The following is a 14,758-nucleotide window of genomic DNA, read 5'->3' on the forward strand; positions in this document are numbered from 1 at the left end:
TTACAACCCACACATTGCCAAACACTGCTCTTTTCTGATTATAGGTCTGTATTTGCTTTTCTAAGTGTTTTGGAAACTTTGTGTTTCATTATTGACAAGCACAAGAATAGGCTAAAATGATGGCGGAGGGCATGAAGATTTTCTAAAATCATGTCGTTGCAACAAGTATATTGCTTCTCGTCAATAAAATAATCGTACTTACTGGGAAGAAGCCTAAAGACTGGTCTTATCTTTTTCCATCTAAATACTCATTTTGTCACTTTGTTACTGTCTCCCTATTGCCTAGCACCACAGGGACTTGGTGAGCACTTTTTGAATGCATCCGTGTGTTGACGAGATTTTTGCACATTGTAGACGTATGCTTCAGGTGCACTTACATTCTAAATTCTTCCTCTGAGTTTAACTGGACGCATTACCTTAGAGTTAAAAGGCTAGGGATGCCCGTGCTTGTACCTCAGCCCTCGCGTGCCATGGGTCCGTGCGGGTCTCCATGCTGATTCACTGTGAAGGGGCTCCTCCCAGAGTCGCTGGTAGCAGCGGAAGGACTGTGCACATCCCTCACATGTACGCAGCATGACCTTTCTTCAGCTGCAGTCAGTGAATGCACTAGAGTTCTTGGGAACCAATCACTTTATATTTAGTTTATTCTTAAGCAGCTATTTTGTATTTCTCTATATTTTAGAGAGAAACATCATTCGTACATCTATTGCTATTTTAAAATACTTCCCAAGACATTCTATTTTTATAAACTTTTATTAATAGTTATTTATATTTGCTGGTTCTTATAATTTATTTAGTTCTATGCCCTTTTTTGTGAGATACTGCCAGTTTATTTAATGATAAAATGCCCAAACTGTTGAGTATTTTCTGTGGTAAAAGTAAAGCCATTGCCTATCATTAGTTTCTGGTTTGGTTTGCTTGTTTTCAAACATTGTTCTGGGTACTGGCCAATGCAATAGGAAATGAAAAGTAATGAACATAGCTCCTGGGATATTGGAATAAAGTGATTAAAATATTACTTTAAGCTATATGCTTACTTATTGGAGTATTTCAAGTGAAAAATAAAATAGGATTGTTCACCATAAATAATGAGTTCAACAGAAAGTGATATTTCTTGGAATGTGGTCCTTGATACCAAATTTCCCAGAGATTTGATAAGTTAAAACTATTTTCTTAATTCTAAGATGTTTTTGCCTTTATCACTTCAATTTTCCCAGGAGTATAATGGAGGTTACATGATGTGATTTTGCAGCAGTTTAAATGCACAAATGTATATGATCATCTAGCTATCATTTATTTGGGGATTTACAAACACACAGTATGATGCCTTCTTACCAAATATTTGTTTCTCATATAAAATTTAATTATGTTGATAAAAGTAGACTATTAAGGTCACAATATGATGGATTTATTTTTACTTTACATAAATTAATTATTAAAATAATTATACAATCAAACAAATACAGCAAAATTCACTAGTTATAACCTACATAAACAAAAGTGCTTTGAGGTCTTCAACAGTTAAGACTATAAAGATTTGTGAGACAAAGTCTGAGAAAGGCTGGTTCAGAGAATGGGGACACTTAGTTGTAGAAGCCGCAGTAACAGCCGGGTATCATTTCAAACGGAAGAACTCTGTTACCTATTATAACATTCCAGACCTATATGAAATATAAGAACGTTCTATTTTAAGATCTTAAGCAGGACTCCACAAATGGATATTCATACCATGTCCATTCATGGGAAGTTTGATTATATATGTATTTTAAATTAATTTATGGATTTCACATGTTTTACATTAATAGAAATATCTTAAGTCTATGAAGGTGGCAATAATGGCAATGGCTGTTTATTAAAAGAAAGATGATGAAGAGCTATCTACCTTGCTTGTTATTAAAGTTTACAAAAAGAGTCAGATAAATAGAATCACTTACCCCCAAATTAGCTTCACTGTATGCTATGCATATGTATGTATATGTGTAGTCATGTGCATTTAATAGAAGAAAAGGAAGCATTAATGTTTAACATTTTTAATAATAAGGGATAAATAACTGTAGCAGTGTATGTCAGTAAACATGAAATACCCTAAATATCACAGGCAATATTACTAAGTAACTGTCAATTGTCTAAGAGTAGGACAATTATCAATTGATATCCCCTTCTTGGATAGCATTGACTGTTATAAAGTAGGTATTTAAAATACTTGTAATTTTATTTTTAGTGATCTCTCGATGGAATATATAGATACAAAAAATGAACAAACACAAATAATCCTTTATAAAAAACATGTATTTTATAATGATGTACCCACGCATGAGGTTATAGCTAAGTAAATATGCTAATGACAAGGAAAAACTACATATAGAACAAAACTACTTAAGAATAAAAGATATTGCATAAACTTCATTGATGTAACTGCGTAGAGGATTATTACCAGAAGTAGATACTTTACTGAGTTATCTCTCCATTTTTTAATTTGGGAGTTTTTCATTGCTCTCTTTGTGCTTAGTTATCAGGCACTGTTATAACAGAAATACTACTAATGGATGATTTGAACAAACAGGAACCTTGCTTTTTAAAAAAATTAATAAATTATCTCATTGGGGGCTCTTACAGCAATCCACACATCAATTGTATTAGGCACATTTGTACATCTGTTACCATCATTATTCTCAAAACATTTTCTTACTACTTGAGCCCTTGGTATCAGCTCCTCTTTTTCCCCTTCTTCAACACCCTCCCAGCCTTGAGATGGCTTGATGAATTATAAATTATTATTATTTTCATATCTTCCACTGTCTCCCTCCATCTACATTTTTGTTGTTTGCCCCCATGGGGTGGGGGATTAATACATTGATCATTGTGATCGATTACCCCTCAGAAACTTTTTTATTAAGAGTCTAGCAGTCTGAGTTCAGGGCATTGACTCTAGGAAAAGACTTTCTCTCCCTGCAAGCTCTGGGGAAGGAGTCTGTTTTTTCAGCTTCTGTGCCTTGACCCAGTGGTGATCTTCATGTGGAATGCCAACAGTATTCTCTCATCTCTCTCTTGTTTTTAAAAATCATTTTACCGGGGGATCATACAACTCTTATCACAATTCATACGCACATCAATTGTATAAAGCACATTTGTACATTCATTACCCTCATCATTCTCAAAACATTTGCTCTCCATGTAAGCCCCTGGCATCAGCTCCTCATTTCCCCCCCCCTCCCTCCCCGGAATCCCCTCCCTCATGAACCCTTGATAATCTTTCTTATTTCCTTTCTTTATATTTTCCTTTATGTCTCAAAAGAAATTGACTTAAAACACACCCTACACTGATACGATCCTCATTAACATGAGAACAGAACTCATTCCTAAGTGAGTTTATAACCATAGGTACAGGGTTTAGGATTTACAGGACATATTTGGGGGATACAATTCAAAAGTTAACAATGCCTTTCTAGTTTCCTAATTTTTTACAAGAGCCCATATCACTGGTAGTGTAAATAATTGCAATACAATTCAGTGAGCTTTGCACATAGCTATTGAAGATTTAGTTTATAGATTAAGACAAATATAGATATTTTTAAATGGCAGTAGCTTCCTTGGAGAGAGCCTCCATTTACAGAGAGTCATTAGCCACCACTTCCCAATGGGCTACACCTTTAAACAAGACCTTCTCCTCTCTTGATCTTGACTTCTGTACCAAGTGAACAATCTGCGTCCCTCTGCTTTACTGTCTTTCCCCTAGCATATTCTCTTCTGTTTTCTGCTTCCCAAAGTCCCTCCACCCTCTTGGACTGATTAGCTAAGCCCCTTGGTAAAGTTGCCTCCAAGTAGAGACTTTAGTGCCATCTGTCTGTGTCCCAGTGCTTTCTAAGCAGCCCCCCGATCCTAGTGGTCCATGTTGTTGACTGCTTGTGATCTAACACCTTGGGAGATTCCCATCACCAGAGATTAGGTAGAGACGGTCGAGAGTCCAAGAATCCAGATGGGAATAGATTGATTTAACCTTGACACTGAATTGCGGTTGCTTTTGCTTTTCATCCCCTTTTATTGGATTCTGTTGACTCACAATCTTTACAGTGGGAGGCATCCCAGACTGGCATGCATGTGTCTCAACTTTGAAATGCTTAGCGCTTCCAAAGCAATTTTTTTGAAGCTGCTTCTCTTTATTATTTAAAATGTCATTTGTTATCTGCAATTTAGCTCGGTGGCTAACTAGACAATAATTGCTATATTTAGTTGTTTATTCAAGTAAGTTATTAAATAGATCAGTGGATGATCTTGTGAATGTATATTGTACAAAACGGTAATTTTCATATGGATCCAGTCATTGATTTGAAGTATAAATTCCTCATCAGATACATTCTTTGGCATAACATTTAAATCTCTATTGTGTCTTTGAAATGGAACATCTAAACATGAAAACCGGGTCTCTGTGTCATTAGCCATTGCTGGGTAGGATGAATGCTGTCTGATGCCTCCATGTGATTTGTGTACACTGACACACTTCTTTTTTAACTTGCAGCAAATAGTGGCAGCAATAAATGCAGGGATTCTACCTTTAGGAAACACCTCCAATCAAATCAGTCACTGGGATTTGGGAAGTTCCTTCTTCTTTGCTGGTACTGTTATTACAACCATAGGTAGGAAACCGCTTACTTTGTCTTTTCTTTTGGTAAAGTTTATAAGCTAAAACTCATTTGTTTGATTTTTTTTACAGTTGGTCAAAACGGTCTACTTAAGCTAGAAAATGAGATTTCAGCAAATTGATTTTCAAGTTGGGTTCTAAAGGCTTGAACAAGGGAATGATGGGAATGCATCTGTTATGGGTTAAAGTCCTCAGTTAAATTTAAAATCTGCATGAAACGGTGGAACTGTTTGATTGAGTTATTTTATTAATGACAGGAATATGGAGAAGCGGCTCGAAATAGATGATTCTCTGGGCTAATGAGCTTTAATTTTGTTGTGTTTTTGCTTTTAAAGTGTACCAAGAAAGGGTTTGAGTACGATTTCAATATTCCTTTTGTGAAGTTTTTATTTGCTGTCATCTTTTTACAATTGTAAACTTTAACATTACATTTCAGCAGACTGTGCCTTTTCTTATGTGCTGGTCTATTAGGATTATTTTGTCTTGCCTTTTATATGTTGTAGCTTTCCCTTAACACAAATGTATACAACTATTAACACTGAAATGTGAGGGTGAAAAAAGCAACAACCCCACCCCCCAAAACACAAGTTAAGCCCTTGCTGTTTTACCTTTTAAGAATGGGTTTTGTTGCAGAGTTAAAAGGGGGTCACTGAAATAACATGAGGCACCCTCGTGGCACAGTGGTTAAGTGCTTGCTCATGGTTTGGACCCACGCTCTAGCTCATGGGAGAGAAACGTGGCCTTGTGCTGTGGTAAACATGAAGCCTTATGACGTAGTTCTACTCTGTCCTATAAGGTTGCTATCAGCCGGAATTGACTCGAGCACACAACAGCAACAAAAGTGGGAAAGGGTCCCTTTTTCACGGCCAACCCTGAATAAACATTTTGCAGAGAACAGGTCCAAATAGACGTCCTCTTAGAGGATGTCAATGGTCCTTAGTTGAGAACCAGGTTTGCAATGCCTTGGGAAGGGCTGTGGGTGTATTAAGGAGGCTCAATGGAGCACAGTGGTGAAAACAGGTCTGCATTTGGCTGCTAACTGAAAGGCTGGTGGTTTGAACTTGCTGAGCAGCATCATGAGAGAAAGACTTACCAATCTGCTCCCATAAAGAATACAGCAAGGACATTCACTGGGGCTGTTATACTCTGTCATCTGGGGTCATTGGGAGTCAAAATTGACTGGGCTCCGACAACACAGGTGTCCTGCCCATCAAAGGTGAATGACCAGGGTTCCTTTTTAAAAAGGGTAAGAAATGGGCCCATCACAGTTAAGAAGAAATTTCAAGTGGTAGAAAGCTACGTGCAAAGGAGCTCTTCTTCTGCACAGGAGCAGGGACAGAGATGCCCTCGTGGCTTCAAGTTCTGGCTGTAGAAAATGAATTTGTGTTCTAAAAGTTTCTATCATATTATTTCATGTCATTGATATATTATGAGATTATCATTTTAAAATCAGTACTTCATATCAAAGTCCTTCATAAGAGAACATAGGCAATTGACAGAATAGCATTGAAAATTCTTCCTGTGAAAAGGAATTTGTAGCGTCCTGTCATTAAATGTATTTGATGTCATGCTTCTTTACACGGGGTCACTACCCAGTGAAATACCTTGGTTGGTTGATTTTACCTCAGTTAAGAGGTCAATAAACTATGTTTGCCCTTGCATTACCATTAGCGAAGTTAAAAAAAAATTGTGTGGCTGTGAAAATTTGGAAGAATGGCAACCTTGATTTCTAACCATAATAACAGGTTAACTTTGGGGCTTAGACATGTTGGCCATTTCTTCTATGGAAATAACTATTTATTGTGTAAACTACTTAGAGTCTGGAAGGGAAAAACACTCACAAATGAGTGAGGATGGTTAGTTTCTGCCCAATGAAAACTCAAAGCCCAGGTTATAACTCATCATGCCCACCACTAAATTATTTTGCAAGAGACTTAGTCATTATGCAGACTTACCATTGCATCGTATGTTTATAAACAGTCTCATTTTTATTGAATCCTCCAATTCAGTGAGTTTTGCAGACATATACTTCAATGCATGAAAAAAAGAACTAAACCATTATTACCAGCTTTAGCCCAAATTATAGCCTTTCAGCACAGTAGCTGATGATTTCGGTTGTTTAGGTAGCCGCTTGAAAGCTCAAATCTCCTACTGTCCCATCTCTGGCTTTAGTCGAAGATGGATTAAATTATTCTGGGTCGCCCACGTGGGGATCGTTATCCTATGTTTTGGGTTTTTGAAAATTCTTATATCAAGGTTTATCTCCTTACTGTGGATTGGATCATTTCTAGTACATGGTAAAATAATTAGCCCCTTTCATAAATGTTTACTTGACATCCAATTCATTATTCTATAATATGCAAAGGGTAATTACAAATATTGCTACTAATTATAATTTAATGAGCTTTAACGTGTTTTTTAACCATGAAAAATGTAAAGGTTCACTACTAGCATCACTTTGCATTAGCCATTTAAAAGTAGAACTTGAGAGAATTTGGGAAAAATAATTGCAGTTGCCTTTATAGGGTGTCAGATACAAGCAATGCTTCATGGAGCTGCATCGGTTGCAATTGTTCAAGGTTGTTCTATTCAATTTTGTAGATTCTTGAAGCCAAAGTCATGTTTACATTCACTGGCATTATGCCCAAGGTAAATTTGGTTAGACAAAATATTTAGCATATTAAAATGTAAGATGTCATTTCAGAGACTCTCTTCGTATACCTACCTGTTCTTCCCCAAATCACATCCTTCTTAGCCTCCAAATTTACATTTGACTTTTGTACAGACTGAAATATCTTCTTGACTATTTTCTTACCCTCAAGGATATCTGACTTCTAGCCCAGTAGCCAATCTTATTGGTTCAGCCTGTAACATAGATCCAGAATTTAACTGCTGCTCACCATTTAAACGGCCACTATTTTGGATCAAGCTAGCATCACCTCATGTTAGGAACATTAGTTTGTTTGTTTATTTGTTTTTTCCCCAGAGCTCTGAGCAGAACTCAGTCAGAACAAATGCTGGTCTATTGTCTGCCTCCTTTAGTAGGATGCACATTCTAGGAGGTTTGTGTTTTTGTCATATTCTCAATGACTCATAGCAGCCTTATAGAATGGAATATAGCTGCTCCATAGGTTTTTGAGGCTGTTAGTCTTTAAGGGAGCAGACAGCTTCATCTTTCGCCAGTGTAGCAGCTAGTGTATTCGAACCGTCAACCTTGTGATTAGCTGTTTAACCCACTACATTATTAAGGCTCCTTGGAACATCGTAGAGCTTTGAATTTAAAAATCAAAAGCCATTCAGAATGTCATAAACTATGATTTATTGGAAATTAACTACCCCCCAAAATATCCATTGCCATTCAGTCAATTCTGACACTAAATTGATACCCGTGATACTCAATTCTTAGCCCTTTCAGCAAAATACCTGACTAAATCCTTTTTATGTCCAATTAATTTTTACGCAGCAAATAGTAAAGCATTATAGATGTGCTAATGTAATGACAAAAGATGTATACCCCGGCCTTCCGTTGCTCATAAATCAAACAGCAAGGCGAATGGGCTGGCAGCCATTCCCAAGTGTGCTGTGAGGTATCATTATTGACACTATGAGCTAAGAATATTATGTGGGAAGGTACAGGAGGCCAGCTAACCAATATTGAGGTAAGAGGCTGGGTGATGAAGGTGCTGTCCTAGTTGTGATTAGAAGGAGAGTTAGGAATTTAGCAGGGGAATGCAAGTGGAAAGGGAGCTTTCTATGGCCATCAAGAACACATGTGGGGAAATGAAGAGGTAAGCTAGCAATGGCAAGTTTTCTAGAGGGTTGTTTGTAGTTGAAGGGATTCATCGTCAGGACCTTGGAAATCTAGCCAACAGAACTCACTTCTGTTGGATCAGTGCCAGAAGTGTCAAGAAGATCAAGACACAGACCCAATTTCAATCCGGATTTGGGAGACAGAATCTACACAGCTCTGAAATAACTGAAGACCAACAAAATAAAATCTGAAACAAGTATGTTAGTTGGAACAATGGAGGTTTATGTGCTAGCCAGTGGTTCTCAACCTGGGGGTCCTGACCCCTTTGGGGGGGGTCGAATGACCCTTTCACAGGGGTCTTCTAAGGCCATATTTCTGGTGGTCGTAGGATCTGAGACAGCACTCTTCCACCCATCTCCTGGCAGTGCCGCCCACATGCAGACATGGGGAACTGTAGTAAAGGGTCACGGCATTAGGAAGGTTGAGAAGCATGAAGCTAGACGAATACGGAAAACGGAAAGAACAGTGTGAGCCAGATCTGGGAAGGGAGTCTTAACTGAAGAAGTTGAATTTGCAGTGCACTTTAAAGAAAATGTGTTCGTTCAGACAGATGGGGAGGGGATAAAATACTTCCCAGTCTGTGGCATGGGTAAGCCATACAGAGAGGACTGAGCTTGATTTATTTGGGGACTAGAAGATAAGTGCTTGATTAGAGCAGAATTATTTAAGGGAGTAGCAGGAAATCTTGCTGATGGGCTTCGACGGGAAGAGTACACTCTAGTTTAATTTAATTTTTGAGGATTTGGAGCTGTTGCAATGGAGGCAGAGCCTGGGTTTTTGGACAGTGAAGTGACAGGTTAAAGTGACATTCCAAGATGCTTCCATCAGTGAGGAGTAAGTGGAGACTACTGCAGCCCTTTACCACATAGTGTGTCAGGCAAGAGAAATGAGTGTACTGACTGGGATGATTGGAGTTGAAAGATGAAGGTAAGGAAAAAATGTAATATGTAGATGCAAGAATCCACAGGTCTTCCTGAAATAAAGTCCCTGAATGTTACCATGGCTTCTGCTCTCTACTGATATAAAAATGTGAAGGCCAAATCTAGCCAGTGGTGCCACAGAAGAACATCCCTTGTAATAAATATTGCTGCCAAGAAAGCCCCAAGGAAGGGTTCAGCTCTCGAACACACGGGATCGCCAGAAGTTGGGGTCCAAATGGGTTAGACTCGACTTCATAGCAATGGATTTCCTCCTTGTTGAAAACGACGACTACAATGAAGAGGGAGGAGTCAAAGTATGCAAAGTATTTAGACAGTCATTCCTAAACTGTGTTAGACTATTAAGAAAAGGGTGCTGAAAATGCTGAGGACTTTGCACATGGTGTAATATCAGGTCCATCGCTCTCTGTCAGTTTCTTGCACTGTCATGGCTTGACTGTCGCTGCAATAGTGAAAGCTATGACATCATGAGAAGATGCTGATGCCTTGAGCTAGGGAAGCTGAGAAGTGGTTAGATCTGTGATGGGGGGTGGAGGGGTGGAGATTAAATATGGAGTTACACTTATTTCTGAAAAGTGCCATAGGAGGTTGGGCTTTAAATTTTAACTTAGTTTAACAGCAATAAGAAATCATGTAAAGCCTGAGTCTTGGCAAAACTTGATCCAATGAGCAATGTGTATTTCATTTTGAGTGTATTTTAACGAGGAGAGTAAACTGAAAGATCCTCTGGTAACTTGAATGCATTAAAATATAATAAATGTTTTCTAAGTGGAAAGTAAGGTGGAAGACCAGGATCAGAATTTGCTTAGGCTTATTAAACGATCCTGATTTCTGAATGTCAGAATGTAAACATGGCTATTACTCTGTTCTGAAGTGACAAAGATTCCAAAGTATGTGCTCACTCTTAAGGACAACATTTATTTGGGAATTGCGTTTCTCATATTTACAAAGGACTATTGTTCCTTTACCACTTGCATGTTGAGATTGAATCAGATTACCCAGTTTGTGCGTTTCATTTTCCTATATTTTGAACCAGCCATGGGAGCTTTGAATTTGTTATTATTCAGATCCAATTGCTAGCTTGCAAGAGGTAGTCATACTAACAGAACAAGGGAATTCTGCCTGGTGTCCTTTCCCTCCACTAATTCAATCTGTATGTTGAGTAAATAATCTAAGAACACTGCATCGAGACTGGAAGAAGGCTTGTAAACGACTTGCCATATGCAGACGACACAGCCCTGCTTGCTAAAAGCGAGGAGGACTTGAGACACTTGCTGATGAAGACCCAGGATTGCATCCTTCAGCAAAATCTGGACAAGTAGACCAAGAGAAAACATCTTGGTGAATGAAGGAAATGTGGAAACTGTCGAGGGTTTGTGTGTGTGTGTGTGTGTGTGTGTGTGTGTGTGTGTGTGTGTGTGGTTTCACAATCAATGTTCATGGAAATCACAGTCAAAAAATCACAAGAAATATTTCATTGAGTCGACCTTCTGCCTATGACTGCTTTAGAGTGGTGAAGAGTTAAGATGTCACTTTGGAAACTTAGGTGTACCTGATCCAAGCCATGGTGTATGTTGATTCGCCCCACATGCAGGTGAAAGTTGGACAATGGATAAGGAGGATGGAGAAGAATTGAGGTATTTGAATTATGGTGTTGGCAAAGAACAGTGAATGTGCTGTGGATTGCCAGAACAAATGAATCTCTCTTGGAAGAATTATAGCCAAAATGCTCCCTAGAGGTGGATATGGTGAGAATTCATTTCACGTACTTTGGGCATCTATCCAAGCGAGACCCAGGAGATGCAGTGACCCAGCAGTTGCAGCAATGGGCTCAAACATAATGATCATGAGGATGGCGCGGGACCGGACAGTGGTTTGATCTGTTGCACATAGGGTCATTCTGAGTTAGAATTGCCTAGAGGGCATCTAACAATAATTAACTATTGATCAGACTACTATGATAATAATCTCAGATTTACCACATTTACCTACATTTCATCGGTTTGCCATGATGTTTACTAGATGAAAGAATAAAATGCAAATTAAACCAAAAAAATTTAGAGTAATGTTTTAACAGCAGATACATTACAGATAAAAGGACAAGATGGGCTTTGGAAATGTAAACCCTAAACGATAGATCTAGGACTTCTGATGGCTGCACCAGAATAAGATAATGTAAAGGGTAAGAGAGTGTTTCCTCCTTAGCTTTGGGACCTCAGGACACCGCTTGAATAAAGACAACTACTCTGTAGAACTTGACAGTCAGCATTTCCCCATAGGGCGACGTCCTTCCAGTTTGGGGCACCGGGTGCCATTTTATTAGCTTGGTGCACACATTGTGCCAAGGCAGTTCAGTAGTCTCCAAGTGTTCTCAGGGACCTGTGTATTCAAGTTTAGAAGCCTGTTTTCAAGGAAAGTTATAGTATTTTTAGGCAGCTTACAAGGGAAATATTTTCAACATGCCTTTTTCATATCCAAATGTATAATTTCAGTGCATTGCTCTTTTTGCCGGTTTGTTAAAGTGGATTAATATTTTCCCAAACTATGTAATCCTTATATTTACACCTTGCATCATGGTGTTGTGGAGGAATAATGAACATACCATGTACTGACAGAACGAGAACCAATCTGTCTTGGAAGAATTGAGGGTGGCAAGCCCTAAGAAGCCAGGATGGAGAGACTTAATCTCATGCACTTTAGACTGATTAATCAGGGAAAACCAGACCCAGGAGAAGGACAGCATGCTTGGTAAAGTACAGGGTCATCTTAAAGGACCCTCGGCAGTGATGATCATGGTCTCAAACATAGCAAGGCCAGTGAGGATGCCATGGGACCAGGCGTTGCGTTGCACTGTTGTACACAGTGAGACTATGAGTTATAATCAAACTGATGACACCTAACAGCAGTAACATTAATTCAGATATTGCATAACATTGGAAGTTGAAACTTAAACAATCTTTTGAATCCTTGATTCGGTGTTTCTTTCCTTGTCACTTAAACTAATGAAAATAAAACTATCGCGAGTTTTTACTATTGATTCTTAGCATTCAAATTTCGTGTAGGCTTAATTTATTTTCTAATTAAATTGTATTTTCTTAGAGAAAAGACAATCTCATTAATGGTAATAGTAACTAAGGAAGCATTCCAAAGTGCACATTTTAAATTGATTGACAATAAAACAGAATTATTGAACACATAGTATTGTTGACTTTGAGACGATGATGAAATAGATAAGTATCTTCTCTTCGTACGTATGTATGTTGCATTAGCCCTGAATAGGTTCTGTGGGGAGCACCTAGCATTTATAGCCCTTGTCTGGCTAGGAGATTTGGGAGTTATGATGGTGGTGATTTTGCAGGAGTGAGGCCGGTTGTTTTGTTTGGTTTTTGTGGGCGGAGGTCTGTTTTTGTAGCAGGAGAACATGGAGTCAGGGGTCCTTGATCCAACAGAATCCAGTAGCCTCGTGTGAGGACCACTAATCTGTTGGGTGATAAGATTACCTGGTCACATGCTAGTCATCCATACCTCAGGTGCGCTCCAGTTAGAAATTGCTTGCAATCCGAAAAGAAACACACATTCTTGTGTTTCTGCAGACTTCTGAAATATTTGCATGAATGTCTTTTGAATCTTCAGAAAAGTCATCTCTGTCAAATGTGATCTTGGAATTGCCCGAAAATTTGAAGTCAAGAATGGGCATGTAGTCCAGGTCCCGCATAAAAAGAGAATCTCGTTTTCCGTGTCTCTGTTCCCTGCCAGGCATTGAAATCCAGCGCTCTTTGTCCTAGATTATAGACTTATAGCACATATGAGTGACCACCAGAAATGCTAAGTATTGCTCTGGAAGCGATTAAAGCCAGGTGAGATGATTATCAGAAAAATAGTTTTCTAAGTGTCTCAAGTATTTCATTTGATACAGAAGGAATGTAATAACATTTGTCTGGGCCCGTCTATGTTCAGTTAGTAATTATGCTTAAATATTTGTTTTCCTCCCAATCCTTTAAAAAATTTTTAAAGACTTGTGAAATCTTACTGTTAGAAAATTGGCATTGCTATTTATGTGGTACTCTAAGTATAGCGTGATGTTTACAAAAGAATTCCCTGTGCCAGATGAGGTTCACATGGAAGTGCTGTGGTTTCCATGCACACCTGACTAATTTTAAAGGGGAAGGAGTTCTGACACAGCAGTGGGGTGGCTGGTGGTCATGTACATCACTGAAAGTCTCACAGGTCATCGAGAGAAATGCGCATTCATTACTGATCTTAAGTGTCTTCCCCTGCCCACTTATTTTAAAACAAAAAACCGCAAAGGCAGTGGCCAACCTTTGTTGCTTCTGTTTCTGCCCGTGAATCTTACGGTTCCCGTATTGAGGATGAATGCTAATAAGCAGGGAAATGTCAAAAATGGGCGCAAGAAGTAAAACGGAAAGGGTGGGGCAGGAAGCATTGCTCTGTCTAAGTCACTTTGGTTTGAAGAAGGCATGTTTCCGTACCACCTATTGATGACTTAATGGATGCCTTGTGTTCTTCCTTAATTCAATGCCATAAGCTGATTTTGAAGTTTAATTAGATTGGTCGTGTTCTGTTAATTAATCCATTGCCATCTCCTCAGCTCATGGCGGTCACGTGTGGGTTTTCCAGGACAGTCATCCTCGATGGGAGTAGGCGGCCTCGTCTTTCTCCATTGGTCCGGAGACCATGGCTTCTCTTGCTTGACCTGGCGATCAGGGCTCCCTGTAACTAATATTGTATATTATTATATTTATATGCTGCAAAAGACCTCTTTTAAGTGTTAAAAAGCAGACACCAAGTCATGGTGTTTCGATTGCATGGGAAAGCTGGACATTAATGGTGGTTGTGAGGAACTCATAGCAACCCTGTGCACAACAGAACAAAACATTGAACTTCACACCATCCCTGATTATGGAACACACTGGCAGCATTGGAAAGAAATGGGATATACTTGATTGCAACGCTAGCTAGTGTCAAAGAAAATACCTGGACTTCAGTGTTCTAAATCAAAGCCTACTGCATCTCCTATAACCTTTCCTTTAAAAAAACCAAACCAAAAACAGGTAGAATACTCCCAATCTAAGCTGTGGCAGTAAAACTAGGCAACATTTCTAACTGAATTATTTAGTTATTACTTTTAGGGACTGTTGCGTTAGTTCCTGCTTACAGAGACCCAATGGACAAGAGAATGCAAACACTGCCCAATCCTCGGGCAGCCTCCGACGGTTCCTGTCCTGAAGCCCATTGTTGTGTGACCGGGGCAGCCAGTTTGTTGAGGTCTTCCTCTTGTCTACTGATCCTCTGCTTTATGAAGCATGAGGCGTTTCTCCAGGGGCTGGTCCCACCTGATAATCTGGGCAA

General features: G+C 39.0%; 1 protein-coding gene across 1 annotated transcript in view; it reads left to right on the plus strand.

Annotated features, from left to right (window-relative positions):
* Positions 1-14,758, plus strand: part of KCNK2 (potassium two pore domain channel subfamily K member 2) — a 140,916-nt gene that overhangs the window by 41,676 nt on the left and 84,482 nt on the right. The window contains exon 3 of the mRNA XM_075540574.1: positions 4,517-4,634. Coding sequence (XP_075396689.1) covers positions 4,517-4,634 — 118 coding nt within the window. The remainder of the gene's footprint in view (positions 1-4,516; positions 4,635-14,758) is intronic.

The sequence above is a fragment of the Tenrec ecaudatus genome, chromosome 1 (assembly GCF_050624435.1).
Source record: "Tenrec ecaudatus isolate mTenEca1 chromosome 1, mTenEca1.hap1, whole genome shotgun sequence".
Taxonomy (NCBI): Eukaryota; Metazoa; Chordata; class Mammalia; order Afrosoricida; family Tenrecidae; genus Tenrec; species Tenrec ecaudatus.